This window comes from Schistocerca gregaria, chromosome 5 (genome assembly GCF_023897955.1).
Source record: "Schistocerca gregaria isolate iqSchGreg1 chromosome 5, iqSchGreg1.2, whole genome shotgun sequence".
NCBI classification, from domain to species: Eukaryota; Metazoa; Arthropoda; class Insecta; order Orthoptera; family Acrididae; genus Schistocerca; species Schistocerca gregaria.
This window is the reverse complement of record NC_064924.1, coordinates 52,794,678-52,816,851: the sequence shown is the minus strand read 5'-3', so window position 1 is coordinate 52,816,851 and position 22,174 is coordinate 52,794,678. Positions and strand designations below refer to the sequence as shown.

Sequence of the window (22,174 nt, the reverse complement as noted above, 5' to 3'; positions counted from 1 at the left end):
TCAAAATTTGAATGGTTTGTAACTGAGGTATAAAGATTGTTTAATAATAACTTCGTCATGAGTTTGGTGTCAAAATAAACACATTGCAAAATTATATCAGTAACAGCAACAAAAAGAAAATCACAAAAGAGTGTGGTCATAAATATATCCTTAAACATTCCATTATGTTATCAAATGTCTGAAATGCCCACCATCCACTGCAATACATGTTTGCAGTTGCTGGTCCAAGGACTGCTGGACAAACTAAAGAGATTTCTTTGATATCATTTTTTAAATCTTGTTGGGCCATTATAAACTTCTGCAAAGTCTTCTTTGAATTTAGCCAGCGAAGAAAATCTGTCATGCCAAATCAAGTGAAAGTGCAGGATATCTGATAATGCCTTTACCCCCTATCCTGCAACTAGGAAAGAGATAGAAGCCCACTTTCCTCATCACAAGCAAGTAGTGAGCTGGGCTCCCAACATGTTGGAATGTATTGTATTGTATTTTATTGGTCCAAGACATTATAATATTGTACAGTTTGTACATATGATACTAGACAAGTCAAGTACACTTTGTATCTGAAAATCTGTGCAATATCATGAGAAGATAACAGGCTTCACATTGTACTTTCACTTGTTAGATGGATTGTAACTTCTTTTCATAATACTGTGGAATGCAATGGAACATGGTGGGAGCAAAATAGGAATAAATACAGACAAGTACATTATATATTTTAAGGAAACATGCACTGTACATAATTATCAGGAATAAATGATCTTTTATTTAGAAACTACACAATATTTATTACCAGCTTTAAATAAACCATTTGCTGTGTAAAAGTTTTGTTCCAAAAGATTTTAAAAAAATATATGTTGTTGGCATTTCTGTTCTTTTAATTTTATCTGGTAAATTATTATTCCAACATGTAGGACACTTCTTTGGTAACCAGATGCTCTGGATTGAATCATATATAGGTCAGAATGCTGTCTTGTTTCATAGTTATGAATGTATTCATTTAATTTAATGAGCTGTTTTTGTTTAGTAGATACATCTTAACAAATTATGTATACTATGGGCCTAAAAATAAACAGATGGTAATGTCATAATGACAAGTCTCTTTAAATGTTGCCTGAATGATTCATTATATCTCAGATTGCATATTATATGTCAAATATTTTTGAAAATGCACTGAGCTGAGCCACTGGCCTGTAACTATCTACATCATTTTCACGTCCCTCTTTGTGGTGTAGGGTAACTTCAGCAACTTTCGGAGGTCTCTGAAAACTCCATTATTAAAGGCTGCTTAGTTATATGAGTTAGTAGTTCTACAATATATTCCTCACACTTCTTTACAATGAAATCTTGTATATTGTCACTGACACTGGAGTATTTACTTTTTACTTTATGATATGCCAATAATTAGTTACGTTCATGATCCATGTATCATTTGCATGATAAATTGTAATGGTATGGAAAAAGTCATTATATATTGACTTCATTTTTTTTGGAAATATGCCTGCATGTTGATCATTTATTAGTTTTTATGTTCTTTAATTGAAGTCTAACAGATGTTAGTAATTCCTACCCATCACCATTTATACATTACAGTAATACATAATATTCTACGGAAAGGAGTTGCCACACGGGATAGCTGTGCGATCTAAGGCATATTGTCACCAGAGATGGGTTATTCGCAAACTAACGGGTCCAAAGGGACGGTTGATCAAGATAAATGGATCGAGTGAGAAATGAATTCTAAGAAATGGTCTTTGATAGTTCACTTCAGTCACGGATTTCTACTTGTAGTTCCCAGGAATGGGCACTCTGGCCGGTCTCATGCCAGCCTCGGTCCCGTTCCCGTCTGTTTCGGTCTTGGTCGTAGCTTTCTACTTACAGTTCCTGGGAACAGGAAACGGTTGGTCTTATTCCTGTAACATTGCATCAGCAGGTCTTGTTCTAGCCTCAGTCCTGTTCTCGTTTGCATTGGTCTCGCTCGGCCGGACTCCTTCTTCGCATGGCTATTCGTCACAGTTCCAAGCCAATTGCTCATATTTAATTCAGATCAAGTTGTTATTCATTTTGTTCACTGCACATATCCATTCTAGATCTGTTTCAAACCTTCTTTGAACTTTAAACTTCTGGTTCTTTTCATATTCTAGTCAGTGTCCATGACTGGTAATTAAAATGTATTTTATAGTTACGTAAATTACATAAACATTACAGGGTATGTAATAGCATACATCTTTCCAGGTAACAAAATGGCATATCAGTTTACTTCACTATTTTGATAAACAGCAGAAGAAATACTTCTAAAAAGGCAAATTTTTTTGTTATTAGACATGCAAAGGAGGTTGACATGGCACCCATGAGTGGCCATTTTCCATCTTTTTTCGATCCAAGGTAAAAGAGCATGTTCATTGTTATGGAAGGCAGACCGACTTACAATAGAATGAAGCCTGCGCACCATAATTGAGTGTCTGATGTCACATTTTGCAAAGAGAATATGATAACTTCTGCAACATCATTTCTGTGATACAGGGTGGCGCACGAAAAATTGGCCCCTAGTAATAGACTGCCCATTGTCACCAACCAATCGTCATCTATTGTTTTGAAGCTGTTGTTTGCACTAGCTTATTTGTTATTTCTTCGCTGCCTAATTATTACATGTTTATCTGTTCTGTTTGTAGCAGTCAACAAATCGTGCATAACTGGTGAGCAGTCTGTACTCGGGGCTAGTTTTTTGTGCACCACCTTATATTATTTCACTGTGATCAGACACGTAACACTACAGTTGACTAAATGAGAGGTTTTGCAGAATCGCGAAAATTACAAATGTGTGAGAATTCTATCATGAATAAAATCTCTGTACACCAGGGTGGAGGCAAGTGCTCCCTCTTGGCACCTTCCATCTTCAGTCACCTATGCTACTAGTTTTCAATGTATCGTAGGAATCACATACCAAGCACAAATGAACAGTGCATGAGTAAAAATGAACGATTCCCAAAAAAGAGTGATCACCAGTGAAATAGTTCCCAAGTATGAATGAGTTTGCCTATCTCCAATTGTCACGACCTGCATGGCTCCCTCCATCAGAGGTTCAAGTCCTTCCTTCAGTCATAGTTGTGTGTTTGTTGTTGTTAGCGTAAGTTATTTTAAATTAGATTAAGTTATGCATAAGCTTATGGACCAGTGACCTCAGCAGTTTGGTCCCATTAGATCTTACCACGAATTTCCAAATAGGAGTTATCAAAGAGAAAATTCTTCAATTTAGTTTCAAAATTTTACCTTGCTGTTTGCCAGACAGTTTATATGAATGGGTAAGTGATCAAAACTTTTGGTTGCTGCATTGTAAACCTATTGGCATAATGAATGCAATTTTTCTTCTGGTATCGTAATTATGTATAACATTGTACCTCTTGAAGTGTAGTGGTGTATTTACAATGAACTTCATGATGAAATAACTATACTGTGACACGGATAGATTGCTAATCACATGCCAAGCAAAAGGCAGGCATGACGATAAATTTTCAGCCAAAGCCTTCTTCAGAAAGGATGAACACCACACCTACACATTCATACACACAAAATTCACATCATATCACATCTCTGGCTGCTCTATCCAGAATCTTTTTTAAATGGGGAGGAAATATTGACAGTGAACAATAACTATTGGTGAAAGGAATTTAGGGCATCAGATGTTGCCCCAACAATAAGCGCGATTTTGTAGCCGTATGTTGGCCATGATCCAGACCTTTGATACAGTGTTGCTTGGATGTTAAAGTGTTTGCGGCTTGGAAGGCAATGAAAAACAAAGGAAAGATGAGAAAGAACGAGCACTGAGTAGAGTAAGGCAAATCTAAAAGTCAAATGACAGAAATAAACCCATTACAACTAAAGTCAACAGTGCAACAATAATTCATGTATACAAAACAAAATATTGCTTGCATTGCTCCACTTGCGAATGGAAAGAAGGGGAAAATTAATACTGTGAAAATTAAGGCAAATTTAAAATCAAATGACAGAAATAAAACCATTACAACAAAAATCAACAGTGCAGATTGTTGTAGTGGTCTTCAGTCCAGAGACTGGTTGATGCTGCTCTCCATGCTACTCTATCCTGTGCAAGTTTCATCATCTCCAAATACCTACTGTAATCAACATTCTTCTGAATCTGCTTAGTGTATTCATCTCTTCGTCTGCCTCTATTATTTTTACCCACCACACTACCATCCAAAACTAAACTTGTGATCCCTTCATGCCCCAGAACATGTCCTATGGACCGATACCTTATTCTAGTCAAGTTGTGCCACAAATTTCTCTTCTCCAAATTCTATTCAGTACCACTTCATTATTTACATGATATACCCATCTAATCTTAAGCATTCTTCTGTAGTACCACATTTCTAAAGCTTCTATTCCCTTCTTGTCTAAACTATTTTATCGTCCGTGTTTCACTTCCATCCACAGCTACACTCCACACAATACTTTCAGGAAAGACTTCCTGAGACTTAAATCTATACTCGATGTTAACAAACGTCTTTTCTTCAGAAATGCTTTCCTTGCCATTGCTAATCTGCATTTTATATACTCTCTACTTCAAAATATCAGCAGTTATTTTCTTCCCCAAATAGAGAAACTCATCTACTACTCTAAGTGTCTCATTTCCTAATCTAATTCCTTGAGGAACACCAGATTTAATTTGACTACATTCAATTATCCTCATTTTGCTTTTGTTGATGTTCATCTTATATCTTCCTTTCAAGACATAGTCCATTCCATTTAACTGTTCTTCCAGGTCCTTTGCTGTCTGACAGAATTACAATGACATCGGCAAACTTCAAAGTTTTTGTTTCTTCTCCATTGATTTTAATTCCTATTCCAAATTTTTCTATTCTTTCCTTTACTACTTGCTCAATATACAGACTGAATAACATTGGGGATAGGCTACAACCCTGTCTCACTCCCTTCCCCACCACTGCTTCCCTTTCATGCCCCTTGACTCTTATAACTGCCATCTGGTTTCTGTACAAATTGTAAATAGGCTTTCACTCCCTGTATTTGACCCCTGCCACCTTCAGAATTTGAAAGAGAGTGTTCCAGTCAATATTGTCAAAAGCTTTCTCTAAGTCTACAAATGCTAGAAACTTAGGTTTGCCTTTCCTTTCTCTATATTCTAAGATAAGTCGTAGGGTCAGTATTGCCTCCAATGTTCCAACATTTCTACAGAATCCAAACTGTTCTTCCTTGAGGTTGGATTCAACCAGTTTTTCCATTCATCTGTAAAGAATTTGTGTTAGATAATTCATGTATACCCAGCATAATCTAAAGTTTAAACGAATCACATTTCATTTGTAACTGGAGCAACAACACTCACTAAAATTGACACATCAGGAATGAACATTAAATTAAGAGAAGTGTAGTAAAAACATTGGAAAGGAAAACATAACAGTGGCTACATAAAAAGAAACTTACCACATATGAACTTCCAAAGGAATGAAAGATCTATCTATGCTGACAGAAAGAATAAAATAAGGATATAGCAAAAATAGTAATGATAGGAGGTCTAACTATAATGAAATATGCAAAATTCAGAATAACTAATCAAAACATTAATAAGAATCACAAACTGCCAAGCACTAAAGAGGCACCACCCAAATTAGTTCATCCCTACCACCCGCCCTCAACCAGAAGCAAAATTTTATAATAATAAAAAAATGATATCACAAGTCAATCACATAGCAACCCCCCCGCCTTCCCCCCCCCCCCCCCCCCCCCCACCGGCACAAGACACAGCAACACCCCTCACCCCACCATTGTAACAAAAAAAATATTAAATGACAGAAAAACCTCCTCTCAGAGACACCAAAAAAGTAGCAAACCCACAGTACAGTAACAGAAAAAAATGCAACGTAAAACAAGAAAAAAATATCCATCATCACCTAACTAAGAAAACGAGACTTGTACATTTTGCTGAATATTTTCATAAGTACAAAAAAATACACAATAACATTTAGGAATACTCTTCCTCCAACAGTATTCATCAAAATGACGTTGCAACACTAAAATCATTCTCTTTCCCCGACAACAGATTTTACAGCCCCTCAATACCACTCGATAGTATTGGTTCATGCACCCATCTTGTAATCCTTAAACTGAATATTGTGATTCACAACCAAATTATGATAAACCCTTTAACCCAATCCCTTGTGTTACACAAAACCCATCTGACATGACTATGGAAACTTCTTCCACATATTCTTCTATTAAAGATGTCAACACTTCCTTTGTACAGGTTGGTACGACCCTAAATACAACATCAGCATAATCCTCTCCAGAAATCACTACTCCAAAAACCCAAAGGACAACAACCTAATGCCTCCTTTACATGCTTTCTCTTTCCAAAATGTGACTCACCTACTTGAACTGTAACCCCCTCCCAATTGATCACCTAAACTTTAAAAAATTCCCTGTAGACCTCTCTACAAAATGAAAACCAATAAACTACAGAGCTACAAGAAATGCTTGCTGCTTCATGCATGACAGATTTACAAGAATACTGATAGCAAAAATAGTAGGCTAACATGACTATCACTTCTAAAATCAACCTCGATCTTTCGAATCAGGTCCCCCTGCATATAGACCTCCATATATACTTTTTCTGATTAGATATTAGATTAGATTAGTTTTTCCTTCCATAGATCTGTGTTGAGGAGATCCTCGTGGATGTGGAACATGTCACCTTTTTTTATTTTTTAGTTTTTTAAAGCTGAAATAACAATACTAATAGTATAAATATATACAACACATCATTTGTTTTTATTAAAGAATTCGCCAATGGAGTAGAAGGAGTTGGTCACTAGTAAGTCTTTCAGGCTCCTTTTAAACTGATCTCTATTTGTAACTAAATTTTTTATGTTTGCTGGCAAATTATTGAAGATGAGTGTTCCTGAGTAATGGACCCTTTTTTGAACTAAAGTAAGGGCTTTTAAGTCCTTGTGCAGATCATGTTTGTTCCTGGTATTGTATGTATGAACTGAGCTGTTTGTTGGAAAAAGAGATATATTATTTAGGACAAATTTCATTAAGGTGTACATATACTGAGTGACAGTAGTTAGTATACCCAGTTCTTTGAAGAGGTTTCTACAAGACGTCCGTGAGTTTACTCCACAAATAATACGTATTACATGCTTTTGGACTCTGAAAACTTGTGTTTGACTTGAAGAGTTACCCCAAAATATTATACCATATGATATTATGGAATGAAAGTATGCAAGCTTTTTCACTTTTATGTCACCTATGTCTGCTAACACTCGAATTGCAAATACAGATTTGTTAAGGCGTTTCTGTAGTTCTGTGGTGTGCTCCTCCCGACTGAATTTATTATCAAGTTGTAATCCCAGACTGCCAACCTCTTCTATCTGCTCTTCTTTGTACTTTATACATATGCTGGGTGGAAACCTCTTACAGGTTCTGAATTGTATATAGTGAGTCTTTTCGAAGTTTAATGTCAGTGAGTTGGCTTTAAACCATTTATTAATATCCATGAAAATATCATTAGCAGATCTTTCTACAACTACACTCGACATGCTATTTATTGCAATACTTGTGTCATCTGCAAACAAAACAAACTGTGCTTGTAGCAGTGTAACTGATGAGAGATCATTAATGTACACAAGAAAAAGCAATGGCCGTAAGATAGATCCTTGTGGGACACCACATGTAATTTCTTCCCATTCTGATGATGACTGATGACTTAATTCACTAGTCCCTTGCACTGACACCCTTTGTTTCCTGTTAGCGAGGTATGACTTGAAGCATTTTGCAGCACTGCTCGTGACACCATAGAATTCTAATTTATTTAAAAGGATGTTGTGGTTTACACAATTAAATGCCTTTGACAAATCACAGAAAATACCTGCTGTTTGTAACTTGTTATTTAATAATTAAGTACATTTTCACTGTAGGTGTAAATAGCCTTTTCAATATCAGAACCCTTCAGAAATCCAAACTGTGTTCTTGATAATATGTTATTTGTCGTCAGATGGTTGAGAAGGTGCCTGTAGATTACTTTTTCTAAAATTTTTGAGAATGCTGGCAAAAGTGAAATCAGTCTGTAGTTTGATGGCATCTCTTTATCCCCTTTCTTGAATAGAGGCTTAACATCTGCATATTTCAGCCAGTCAGGAAATGTCCCAGTTATCATTGACTGGTTACACAAGTAACTTAGAATTGTACTAAACTCACAAGAACATGCCTTAATTAACTTTGTTGATATTTCATCGTAACCACTAGACTGCTTTGTTTTTAAAGGTTTTATTATGGAAGTTATTTCTTTTGGTGAAGTGAGTGACATATTCATGTACCTGAAGCTATTTGTAAAGGCTAGTTTCAGATATTAAAGGGCATTATTTACTGATCCTGACAATCCCATTCTATCAGTAACAGATATAAAATACTTGTTAAATAGATTTGTCACACTATGCCCATCGGTAACTAATGTTTCATCTACCCTTAGTGCTATTTGCTCCTGTTCCTTTCTGGTTCTACCAGTCTCCTCTTTCACTATATCCCATATTGTTTTTATTTTGTTCCCTGACATTTGCTATCTTCTTCTCGTAGTGTATTTGTTTGGATGTCTGAATTACTGTTTTTTAATATTTTACAGTATTCCTTGTATTTAGCTAAATCATCAGCATTGGAGCTATTCTTGGTCGACAGATACATTTTCCTTTTTGTCTTACAGGAAATCTTTATTCCTTGTGTGATCCATGGTTTTATTATAGACTTCTGTTTAATTTGAGTAACTTTTAGAGAAAAACAGTTTTCAAACATGGTACTGACATTGTTCATGAATGTGTTATTCTGCACCTCCATATGTATTCGACAGATGTTCGTGATGATGGAACCTTTGTCAAAGCCATATAATTTCCACAAACATAGCACTTGCAAAATTCTGCAATAACACCCAATGATTTCAAAAATCTTATACAGTAGTTGATTTATGGACAGTAGTTTTCTTAAGGAGAATTTTCACTGTAAACACAACTGACTCACCTATAATGAAAAGTAATTGTGTGAGTAGCCAAGATCTTAAAAATCACGACTACTTTCATCAAAGAAAGTTGCTGAAAACAAATTATGATATGAGAACAAAACAATGTACAACAAATTTTTAATATATATTTGTAATGAGGAAATCATTTAAGTTTCATTGACCGCAATCTGTATCACAAACAAAATAACGTCACATGTCATTGGTGAAAGCCGACGAGTGGAATCTGACATTAGAATTGACCCCATGTTTCAACAGTGACACTCTATGCTTTAATATTCCCAACAAGCTTCCCTACAAAAAGAATACCATTCAAGAAAGGTAAGCACACTCATGCAACATTCATCAACACATAACTACATGGGATACCTCAAACACCAACAGTATGTCGTCTTTGTGATATCTCTCAAGGCCATCTTCTATTTCTCAAATCATGTTCCTCTTTGAATTGAATGCTAGAATTGATCTTTGGTGCCCCTCATCATGAGTACAATGCGATGAAACACTAATTAGCTGCATTAGTTCGGCGTACTCACAATGAACATAATCAGCCATGTTGTTGTTGTTGTCTTCAGTCCTGAGACTGGTTTGATGCAGCTCTCCATGCTACTCTATCCTGTGCAAGCTGCTTCATCTCCCAGTACCTACTGCAACCTACATCCTTCTGAATCTGCTTAGTGTACTGATCTCTCGGTCTCCCTCTACGATTTTTACCCTCCACGCTGCCCTCCAATGCTAAATTTGTGATCCCTTGATGCCTCAAAACATGTCCTACCAACCGATCCCTTCTTCTAGTCAAGTTGTGCCACAAACTTCTCTTCTCCCCAATCCTATTCAATACCTCCTCATTAGTTACGTGATATATCCACCTTATCTTCAGTATTCTTCTGTAGCACCACATAAGCCGACGTAATTGCAAGAAAAGAATCGTAGGCAACATATCTATGTCTAAAACCTCCTTTAAATTGTCCATGTTCATATGAATAGATAAATCCATACCTACAAACAAAAACAAAAATTAAAAATTGTCAAGAATAAAAATCAGATCTTCCAAAATATCTCAAACTCACTAAGAATGAAACTACGCACCTAATGAATTGGAACGACCAAATGGTTTAAATTATCACAAGCGACAAAATGTGTACACAATATCTAGCTCTGTCCTTTAATAACATGTTCATTTATTTCAATTACAATGCTGACACTTCGTCACAGAAGATAATCAATTATCTATGGCTTGAAGTGCATGTTTCTTCAACTTTCCATAATTTGCAGTTGTAACTTCATCAGCAAACAGAATTATTTAAATAAAAAAAATTTACCAATATCGTCCTGATTTCCCATTAGAACCATGCGACAGAATTCCATGCATCTTGAGCAATCCCATTTATTAATCTGTTGATATAATGCCTCACAGCACGAATGGAAGTTCTTTGCAATCAAAATTGCAACAATCTCGGGCTGACTTATTCCAGAGTAGAGATGGCTCGAACTCATTCAGTCCTGTGAACTACTTCATTCATTTCACTTTTTTCCTTGAAGTGTTCAAATGAAGTAGTTCATTTATGAAGTACAGAAGCCTGGCGAAGTTGCCCAGTTCGCCGCTCAGCCGCTTCGCCTCGCTCATACAGCCTGCCGGCAGTGCCCTCCCTGGTGGAATAGCAGAACTCAGTCATCCTCTGTGTTGCTGTTTGGCGTGGCCATTGGCACACCCTGTCATCTTTGATTTGAGCAAAAAGGTTAAAGAACTTAAAACTTGAATGACGACAGAATGCGCCGACGGCCACTGCTACACAGAGGGCAACTGAGTTCTACTATTCCACCAGGGAGGGCACTGCCAGTGGGCAGTGTAGTCCATCTATGAAGTTTATGACGCATGTGCAGAATAGTTACAGTGCCCTATATGCTGCAGAACAGAGGACATTTTCGCCAATCTGCAACGGCTCACCTGAAGATGACTGGTAGGCGCCCAGTCGAAATATCACACAAGGTATTGAACAATGACCGGCTGCAAGCCGAAAATTTTTTTTTGAATAGTCAATTTGCTGGGAAAATTTTAAAATTCACATCAGATGCCTTTACAGGGAGGAGATGGCCTCACATATCCGAATTTTTGAGAAGCTGCGTGGTAAAAGATCAAAGCTTTTAAGTTCTTTAATCTTTTAGCTCAAATCGAAGATGACAGAGTGCAGCAATAGCCGCGGCAAACAGCAATACAGAGGATGACTGAGTTCTGCTATTCCACAATGGAGGGTGCAGGCGGTAGGCAGTGTGGTCCATCTGTCAAGTTTTCGATGCATGCGTAGAATAGTTACAGCGCACTGTATACTGCAGAACAGAGGACATTTTTGCCAGTCTGCGACACCTCACCTGAAGATGACTGGCAGGTGCCCAGTTGAAATATCATGCGAGGTATTGAACAATGACTGGTTGCAAGCCCGAAATTTGTTTTAACAATAAAATAGTGCACTTCACAAAACAAAAATATGTAGTATCCTATGACTCATACATATACCCAATTGCAACAATTTGTAGGAATATGAAATGGAATGCTCATATAGTCTCAGTCATAGGTAAAGCAGGTGGTTGACTGGTTTGTTGGTATAAGAGTAGGGAAATGTAGTCTACAAAGGAGGCTGCATACAAAACACTCATGCAAACTGTTGTAGAATACTGCTAAAGCATGTGGGACCCTTAGGTATAGAACTGACAGGGTATGTAGAACAGGTACAAAGAAGGGCAGCATGAATGGTCACATTGTTTGACTCATAGGACAGTGCAACACTTGAAGATAGATGCAAAATATCCTGGGGAAACCTGCTTGCAATGTTTCTACAACCAACGTTAAGTGATGAATGTAGAAAGTGCTGAGTGCATGTGGCCCTCCCATAGGGATCACAAAGACAAGGTCAGACTAATTGGAGAGCACACAAAGGAACCTAGACAAGCATTCTTCCCACACTCTGTATGTGAATGAAACAGAACATACACTTGGTCAAGCACTTCTCAGTGGTTTGGAGAGGACATATGTAGATGTAGAATTTTTTCCAGATTCATTGAATCTTCATTCTTGTAGAGTTTGTACAATTCATCTGTTCTCTTTGCATAAGTTCTGTATTATCCTTTAAGTAGTAGTATACACAGTTTCTATTAGTTTTCATAAGACATTTATTTTTTTCAAACTGACCAACAATTGGTGGACATGAATAACATAGACAGAATCGAAGGTATAGTTTCTCTGTTCCCCTGGTATCACAGTGGTACGACATACTGTTTGTGTCTTATGTGGCTATGAAATCACACACTTTTACACAAGAAAACAATTGGTTTCATGTCGGAAACAGATAAATCCTAAGTTCTGAATTGTAATTACTCTGAAACTAGTAATTGGATGTTGAAGACTGAAATGTTGTTGAATTAATCTCTTTTCAAACTACAGTAGTAGCAGTGGAAATTAATATAGTTCCACTGGAAAAAGCAAAGTTGATTTCTCTATAATTAATACAGTTATGAGAAGAGACTATATATGTCATTTAGTGAAGACTTCCTCACAATTCAACTGGGTGAAAGCAGAATTACAATATTTTAAATGGTTCCAGAAATATTTGAGGTGAATCACTCTGTGTAATTTATTAATTTTTCTTGAGGCATGATTAACTAAAGGGCAGGTAGTTTTCACATACCTGCATCGCAAGATCTAGCCGAGCTATGTAATTGCCTGCTTGTTGTAGCAGTTGATTTGTCACTGGTATCTCGTGAAAGAGGGAACCTGGCTGATACTTCAACAATTTCACAGCATGTTCTGAAAATTAAACATGACATATGCTAATTGTCAGTATACATTTGAATTAGAGATGTACAGTTTAGAACAAATATGAAATGTTGATAGTTAAAGATGGAGTTATATGAACAATTTAAATGAATGTATTTTTCTTTCATCCCCCTTCCTGATATCTGCTTTCCTCCCTCTGTAACTTCCTGCATATATCTAAGAATTGATGAAACCATTATTTTGTGGAATTAAAATGGAATAAATTGGGAAGAAATACAGATATTAAAACACAATTATTTAGGAAAGTAAAATACAGATTCAAGTACAAAGTAACCAAAGTATGTGATAATGTTTGACATTATTGTGTTCTCTTTTACCAATTATAATTGCTCTACAATGAATGCAATATCATGGAAGTATTAATGAAGAGGGGCTACATTGGGCTGGTCACATAACCAGAATCTCAGAGAAGAATTTTGCTTTTATATTACTATTGAAAATGCCTGAAAACAATAAAAGAAGAGGAAAATAGTGAACAAGGTGGAAATACTACCTTCAAGGCAAGACCGAAATGTTAAAAGTGGTCAGTAGGCACATGCCACATCCAAAGTCACCAAAGTGTTCTAGTCTTTCTCATTTTGTTCTCCTTTGTCTGTTACATTTCTAGTTGCTCATTTCTACTAGACTTAGAATGGATTGTGCAACTGCAAGTACATACACTGTTTATTTTCATTGTTATTCATATTGTATACATCAATAACTAGTGCATGCATTGTCCATACAATGCCACTGTACATTTTTTCATCCAAAAAATAAGGCATGTCTGAGAGGAATTAGTGTTTTGGAAAAAAACTCATGAAAACATTTTTTTCAGAACAAAATTTATTTATACGAGAAAGAGTATTTCTCAAACCATTTCCCTGCATAGTACGCCACCACTGTCCAGTTATTTGTTATAGTGGGAAACCAACTTTTGTATGAACTCTTCATAGAAATATGCTGCCAGTAAAGACAACCACTGCTGAACACCCTTTTTGCATCATTTTCTGCTTGTTGAGCTCCCTCCCAGAGGTGAAACTGTCAATGCTGTCTGATACTGTGGAACATCGACAAAATCTCAGTGCACATTCAAAACAAAAGGAAAGGAACACTCACTCAAGATACCAAGAAAACCAATTCCCTTGAAGACCTTGCCTCTTTGTCTGGGGTTCAGGCTTCGGGTATATGTTCTACTGTGGAAGTCTTCAACAAACTCCACTCTGACATACAGTAAGAAACTGAGAACCTCCAGCAGTGGAAAAGAAAATTTTAACATACCCCCTTGGTCCCTCTTCTCCAAATTATGTAGTAAACATAATAGATAACACAAAATGAAGGAAAAAGAAACATTCAACTGTAGTAGAGAAGTGCATGATGCACAGAAATATGTAACAGAAAACAATATTTCCATCAGCTTTTGAGTTCTTGCTCTTTTTCTAGTAAGGTTCACACATTCATGCACAGACACCCAAACATGCAATCCTGCAGCTGCAGCAAGACTTCCTGTTTATCATCAATTTTTAGAACAGTTGTCTGTGCAGGTTAATGTGGGGAGGGGATAGAGAACAATGCATGAGGCAAGGAGGATGTAGTGGCTCAGTGGAGCATAGTTTTTTTGGTATATGATCCAGTGGTTTGACAAAAGGAACACAAAAGATAAAACATATAAGTGACAGAGGGAGAAGGGAGAGGGAAGGAAGGCAAGGAGAGAAAGGTGGAGATGGAGTGGGAGGCAGGAATGGGTGAGAGAAAGAGAGAGGATTGCCCACATGGGGGAGTAGTAGGAAGGGTTGTTGTAGATGTCAGTACACAATCTGGATGGGGAAGTATAGATGTGAACAGAAGAGAGAAAGGGAAAGGTAAGGTGTGGCAGTAGGAAACAGGTGAGTGGAAATTTACGCCAGGAGGCTTGCTAGAGTGCAGGGTATGCTTGAGAGACAATTCTCACGTGTGTAGTTCAGAGAAACTTGTGCTGGAACTTAGTATTTAAATGGCCTGTATGAAGGAACTGCTGAAGTCATTTGTGTTGGTGGTGGGCAGCATGTTTGGCAACTCGATAGTCAAGTATGCGATTCGCTTCAGTTTGATTGTGGCTTTTCATGTGAGTAGACAGAAGGTTACTGTCATGCCCACATAGAATGCTGTGCAGTAAATGCAGCATAACTGATACAACATGGCTACTTTCAAATGTGGTGCTGCCTTTTTTTAGGTAGGAAATGCCTGTGCTTGGATTGCAGTAGAAGGTGATGGATGGGTGTGTGTGTGGATTAGGTCTTGCACCTGGGTGAACCCCAAGGAAATGACCCAAGAGGTGCAGGTTTGGATGAAGGATTGGAGTAAGGATACACATGGATACACAGTTGTTTGGGTGGGCAGCAGTATGCTACAGTGGGTGAGGTGGGTAGAATTTTGGATAAGGTATCCCTCATCTCTAGGCACACTAAGAGGCAGTGAAAACTCTGTTGAAGGATACAGTTGAGCTTTTCGAGGTCAGGTTGATACTGGGTGATCAGAGAAGTGCTGATCAGTGGCTGGTTTAGTTTTACTGTTGTTACAAGAGGATATGTCATAGGATGTATGTTTTTGGATCAGCTGTAAGGAGTGTTTATTTGCCAATAAAGACTTTGCTAAGCTTTTTGATATATAAGAGACAGTCACATGAAAACTAAATACCCAAGACAGTGGGACCATGGAATAGTTTGATTCAAAAGTAATTATCAAACCCATAACACATTTTATCTCACTGGAAGATGAGATGATCAACTTCCATTTCATAGAATGCCATCGGCGACTGCCTGGTCCACAACCACACCCTGTCTTCCACTTCCTCATCCCATTGAATCTGATGTCCACACATGTTTCTCTTCAGGTCATCCAAGATCTGAAAATCACACAGTAAATGATCCAGGCTGTATGGAGGATGTTACAGTGTTTCCCAACTAAATATCATTAGGCAAGAAGTGACAGCATTGCACCTTAACTCTGTAAAATAATAAACCAATCATTTGATGAGGGCTGCTTTCCAGACAGACTGATATATGCTGAACTTTGTCCAATCTACAAAAAGGGAAAACAAGATGATTTAGTAAATTTCTGTCCAGTGTCTATACTCCCAGTTTTCTTTAAAATAGTTGAATGAATAGTACGTAATCAGTTAGAAAAGTACAATAAAGAAGGTAATGTTATTCTCAATAAACAATACAGTTTTAGGAAGGGAAACACTTTACAAGCTGTAAATAAACTAATCTGTAAAGTAAGTAAATGTCTCAACAACAAACAAAGTGTATCTGGTATTTTATGTGACCTCTCAAAGGCATGTGCCACAGTAAACCATAACCTACTGCTTTAAAAATTGGGTACCTATGGCTTCCAAGGAAAATCTATAAGATGGTTTTCATTTTATCTCAAAAATAGTCACCAAATGGTGGTGATACATCAAAAGGGAGAGAAAAGTTGCTCTAGCTGGAAAGAAATACAAGCACGTGTGCCCCAGTGCTCGATATGAGGACCACTTCTGTTCTTATATTACATAAATGACATGCCTAGCAAAGTAAATACAGATACAGTACTTTACACAGATGACTCAACTGCTGTAGTCTACTGTAAAAACACTGAAGAATTAGTATGGACCACGAAACAAACTCTACAAGAACTTGAACAATGGATAAAAAATAATGCTATGAAATTAAATCTTGAAAAAACTCAAATCATACACTTCAGGACCAAACAAACTACTGAATGTACATCGCAAATAGAATATTCAGGTGAAGAACTGACCACAGTTGATTCTGTAAAATTTCTTGGGATAACACTTCCAATGGACTGACCGCGTGGACAGTTTACTGAAGAGGTTAAGATCGTGGACAGTTTACTGAAGAGGTTAAATAGTTTAGTTTATGCAATGAGGGTACTACACAAAGTAATGGATTTAACAATGAAGAAAATTGCATACCACATGTATTTCATAACAGTTATGAGATATGGAATAATTTTTTGTGATGCTGAAAAGACAAACCTCCTTCAAATAAAAAAAAATTAGAGCAATGGCAGGAACTAATAGTAGACATTCATGCAAACCACTGTACGAAAGCCTGGACTTCATGACAATCCCTTTCATCTTCATATATGAAATACTTTTCTTTGAACAGAAAAATTCACATCTGTTTGAAGGAAATACATTCACACATGCCTATGAAACTAGACATAAATTGAAATACATGCTACCTTGTCACAGACTCACATGATACGAAAATACTCCATATTACATGGCTCTGAAGATCAGAAATAAGATAAGGTCAATATTTGGGGAATCCACACTGGAGACTATTGGCACATACCTAAAAAGCAAATGTTATTACAGTCTAGAAGAATATTTAAATGAATAAAAAGTAAATGTTATAGTTTAGAAGAATTCATTCATGGGAATGGGGAGTAAGGGTACAAGTAAAAATGGTATACTTTCAGAGTCATTTTGATGCAAAGTATACACGTTCACTATATATTCATGTTTATATATAGAATTATAGTTTGAATGGCACTTTGTATTCCATTCAGTACATCCATACTTCATATAGGTGTGTGAAGTCTATGGTAATGATTTGATGAGTTATGAAAAGATTTAAAATGTAATGTTGTATTTTTATTATAATAAGCAATGTATGTATTATGTATTTCCTGTAATACATAAAATACTGTAACAACTAAGGTTAAAGACTGACAAGTCACCAATGTTCTCAATCGAATGATTGTATAAAAACATTTTATGTGACAATAAAGTATCTTATCTTATCTTATCTTATCTTATCTTATCCCTGAAGCACAGCCTTGTCTGATAGGCAGTGTGGGGATGGGCTTATCATGCAGCAGGGTGATTGTGGCCAACAGCATTCCTGGATGTTTTGACTTTATGGCACACCACAGTTTTTGTAATGCCCATTGGTTGTGGTTCCACACTCAATGAATAGAGGGCCCCTGCAGTCGAAGAAGGTCACCATGACCTTACTGAAACTTGTGTGAACAGCTTTTCCTAGCAAAATTAAAAAGGCATTTGAAACCAATTGAGACATTCTCAAAAACATTCGAAAAATATCACTGTTTCCAATTAAATCTGAGGCCCCCCAGGCTATGTTTGGTCATAAAAGTCCATAAAGAAGATTTTACAGTACACTCAACTGTTAATGCCAGAAATTGGGTAGGCTACCAATCAGAAAAATTAATCACATTCATTTAAATAAGTATTAGAAACACCTGTCCCAATTCACAATTCATAATGGCACTAATAATTTCAGACCCGACTAACTTATCAGTATCACTGAATACCAGCATTGCAATAATATATATCAAGAACATGTACTGTAACATCCTGACTAACTAGATCATTAGAATGGTGTCTAATAATTTATTCATGTGTAGTGGATGATCCATGGAGGAACTTAATAAGGTGCTTGAGTTGTTGCTCCAGTATGCCTACTTTAAGTTTGGGAATCGTGCTTACATTCAGAACCAAGGACTAGCGACACACCAATCCCCTCTCCTCCCTCCCAGCATATTGCCTAGCAAACATTTACATGGCAAAAATTTGATCATGATTATGTACAACAGTATCTGTTACATGGTGAGAAAATAGCTAAAGTTGGTACCACTGCATTGATGATGTTTTGCTGTTATACATGGGTCTAGAAACTGAGTGTGAGATGTTTGACAGACATTTAAATTCACAGCAAGCAAGCATCCAATTTACCATAGAATATAGTACAGGGAGTACACTGTCTAGATCTGTTGAGTATGTTGAGGGATAACACTTTCCATCTTGACAGTTTTTGAAAACCTTCAACTACAGACACAGTGATACATCAAACTTCTAATCACCTGAAAAATAAAAAAATAAAAGCAGCATTTGAACATGTCTTTGTCACTTAAGACTTTCAAGTGTGAATATAATTTCATCCAATTCACAGGTTTTTCAAATGGTTATAATGAAAACTAACTCAATAATATTAACAACAAAGTAATAACAAAGAGGATTCCACATCTAATAATTCTCATAGCTTCTCCACAACTTTGGTAACAATAGATACTGCCATCAATGAAGGTAGATACCATTGGATACCATATTACAGCACATTGTCAGAACAAGAAGATAGGCAGCTTGTTCAACTGCAGAAGCCCTTTGCTCATTGAGTTTATAGAGGATGCAACCACAATCAGTGCACACTGCTATGAAAAAATTTTGCAAAAACTGCTCTTTCCTCAACACTTTCTCCCAGATCCACTTCACCTGGTCCTTCTCAACTCAATAAACTACCTTCCCTAGACTTCAGTCTCCAGCTCTCAGATGGCTCCACAGATACATCTGCTCACATGAATTGAACTAACCATCAATAGTACCACCACTTCAAGAGCTGTTATCAGTTCCATGTCAACAATTCTCTTCCTTGCAACCTCACCATCTGTGGATGCTACATCTGCAGTGGAAAGCAGGAGTTGTTGAAATGTACTGATCAGTTTTACAGATCTGTTATTGACAGACAATCCCATACACCTAATCCATAAACAGGTTTCCCATGCCATGTCCTCTAACACTAGCAAATCTGTAACCATCCACTGATTAGCACTCCTCTGATCACCCACTATCACCCTTGCCTTGAAAAGCTCAACCACATCCTTCACCAGGATATTGATTACTTTTTTTCATGCCCTGAGATGAGGGATATCCACAAAAAATCCTATCCTTGTCACCTAAAGTTATATCCTGCTGCCCATCCAACCTAGAATATATCCATGTGCTTCCCTACCCCAATCCTGCTTCCAGTCCTGCACCTCATGCTGCATTCCTTTGTGGCTGACACAGGCTCAAGACCTGTCCCATACACCCACCCCATAGCTCCTACCACAGTCCAGTCATAGGCCCTCTTGGCCAAGAAAGGTAGTGCCATGTGTCAAGTTAGCCAAGTAATATATCAGCTATGCTGCAATTACTGTATGGGATTATGTGTGGGCATGACAAGTAACCAACTGTCTACTATCATACACTTGATCAACCAGTTGCTGAACATGAAGTGTACCACAACAAAAATAGCTTCATCAGCTGCTTCACTAAACAGGCCATTTGGATATTCCCTTCTAGCAAAATCTCTCTGAGCTAAACAGGCGGGATTCCTCTCTCCAGCATCTAACGTATTCTCACAATCCTCCTCACCTGAACCTCTGCTAACCTGTTTCCCACTGCCTCATCTTACTTTTCCCCTTCTCTCTTCTCTTGACCCACTCCTTCCCCTTAAAACTATGTATGGCAATCTTCCACCACCCTTTCTCCGTCCCTCTCACATGGAAAATCCTCTCCCTTTCTCTCCTCTCTCCCCATCTCCTTATTCATGTCCACCTTTCCCTATACCCTCAGAGCTCCTTTCATCTTCTTGTGCCACCATGAGTGTTATTTTGAAAGACTTGTTTCTCATTATCCCACTATGACCTCCTTATCTTATGCACCCTTCTCTACTTTCATCCCACTTCAGTCTGCCCAGGCAGTTGCTCCCAGTAATAGACAATCACAATCAACAATTAGTGACTGCAGGAGTATGTATTTGGGTATCTGTGTGTGTGAATTTATGTTCTGCTCTGCTAAGGTGAGTGGTTGCCTTTCTCTTATTTTCAATATTATTCCATCCAGAGGAGTGCTGATCAGTGTTTGCTAAAGTTAATGAAAAGGCTGTGTGTGTAAAGATAACTGATCTTTTTTTTTTTCACATAATTTGCTATCCTCCCCCCAAGACCCTTGGACCTAGCCATTGGTGGGGAGGCTTGTATGTCTCAGCGATACAGATAGCCGTACCGTACGTGCAACCACAACAGAGGATCATCTGTTGAAAGGCTAGACAAACATGTGGTTCCCGAAGAGGAGCAGCAGCCTTTTCAGTAGTTGCAGGGGCAGGGGTAGGGTCTGGATGATTGACTGATCTGGCCTTGTAGCATGAACCAGAATGGCCTCGCTATGCTGTTACTGCAAATGGCTGAAAGCAAGGGGAAACTACAGCCGTAATTTTTCCCGAGGGCATGGAGCTTTACTGTATGATTAAATGATGATGGCATCCTCTTAGGTAAAATATTCTGGAGGTAAAATAGTCCCCCATTTGGATCTTCAGGTGGGGACTACTCAGGAGGACGTTGTTATCAGGACAAAGAAAACTGGCGTTCTACGGATCGGAGTGTGGAACATCAGATTCCTTAATCGGGCAAGTGGGTTAGAAAATTTAAAAATGGAAATGAATAGGTTAAAGTTAGATATGGTGGGAATTAGTTAAGTTCAGTGGCAAAAGGAACAGGACTTTGGGTCAGGTGAATACAGGATTGTAAATACAAAATCAAATAGGGGTATTGCAGGAGTATGTTTAATAATGAATAAAAAAATAGGAGTGTGTCTACTACAAACAGCATAGTGAATGCACTATTGTGGCCAAGATAGACACGAAGCCCACACCTACCACAGTAGTGCAAGTTTGAATGCCAACTAGCTCTGCAGATGACAAAGAGATTGATGAAACATATGATTATATAAAAGAATTATTCAGATAGTGAAGGGAGACGAAATTTTAATTGTCATGGGTGACTAGAATTTGATAGTAGGAAAAGGAAGAGAAGGAAATGTAGTGGATGAATATGGAATGGGGGGTAGGAAATGAAAGAGGAACCTGCCTGCTACAATTCTGTACAGAGCATAACATAATCATAGCTAACACTTGGTTCAAGAGCCATGAAATAAGGCTGTATACACGGAAGATGCCTGGAGATAGTGGAAGGTTTCAGATAGATTATATAATGGTAAGACAGAGATTTAGGAACCAGGTTTTAAACTGTAAGACATTTCTAGGGGCAGATGTGCTCTCTGACTATAATCTATTGTTTATGAACTATAGATTAAAACTGAAGAAACTGCAAAAAGGTGGGAATGTAAGGAGATTGGACCTGGATAAACTGGCAGAACCAGAGGTTGTAGAGAGTTTCAGGGGGAGCATAAGGGAATGATTGACAGGAACCAGGGAAATAAATACAGTAGGAGAAGAATGGGTAAGTTTGAGTGACGAAATAGTGAAGGCAGCAGAGGATCAAATACGTAAAAAGACGAGGGGCAGTAGAAATCCTTGGGTAACAGAAGAAATATTGAATATAACTGATGAAAGGAAAAAATATAAAAATGCAGTAAATGAAGCAGGCAAAAGGGAATACAAACATCTTAAGAATGAGATGGACAGGAAGTGCAAAATAGCTAATCAGGGATGGCTAGAGGACAAATGTAAAGATGTAGAGGCATATCTCACTCGGGGTAAGATAGA

The 22,174-nt window shown here is 37.5% G+C and overlaps 1 protein-coding gene across 5 annotated transcripts in view; it reads right to left on the bottom strand.

Annotated features, from left to right (window-relative positions):
* LOC126272262 (hydroxylysine kinase) overlaps nucleotides 1–22,174 on the bottom strand; it is a 215,773-nt gene that overhangs the window by 34,944 nt on the left and 158,655 nt on the right. For all 5 annotated transcript variants that reach the window (XM_049974996.1, XM_049974997.1, XM_049974995.1 and 2 more), the window contains exon 5: nucleotides 12,718–12,836. In XM_049974996.1, the coding sequence (XP_049830953.1) occupies nucleotides 12,718–12,836 (119 nt within the window). The remainder of the gene's footprint in view (nucleotides 1–12,717; nucleotides 12,837–22,174) is intronic.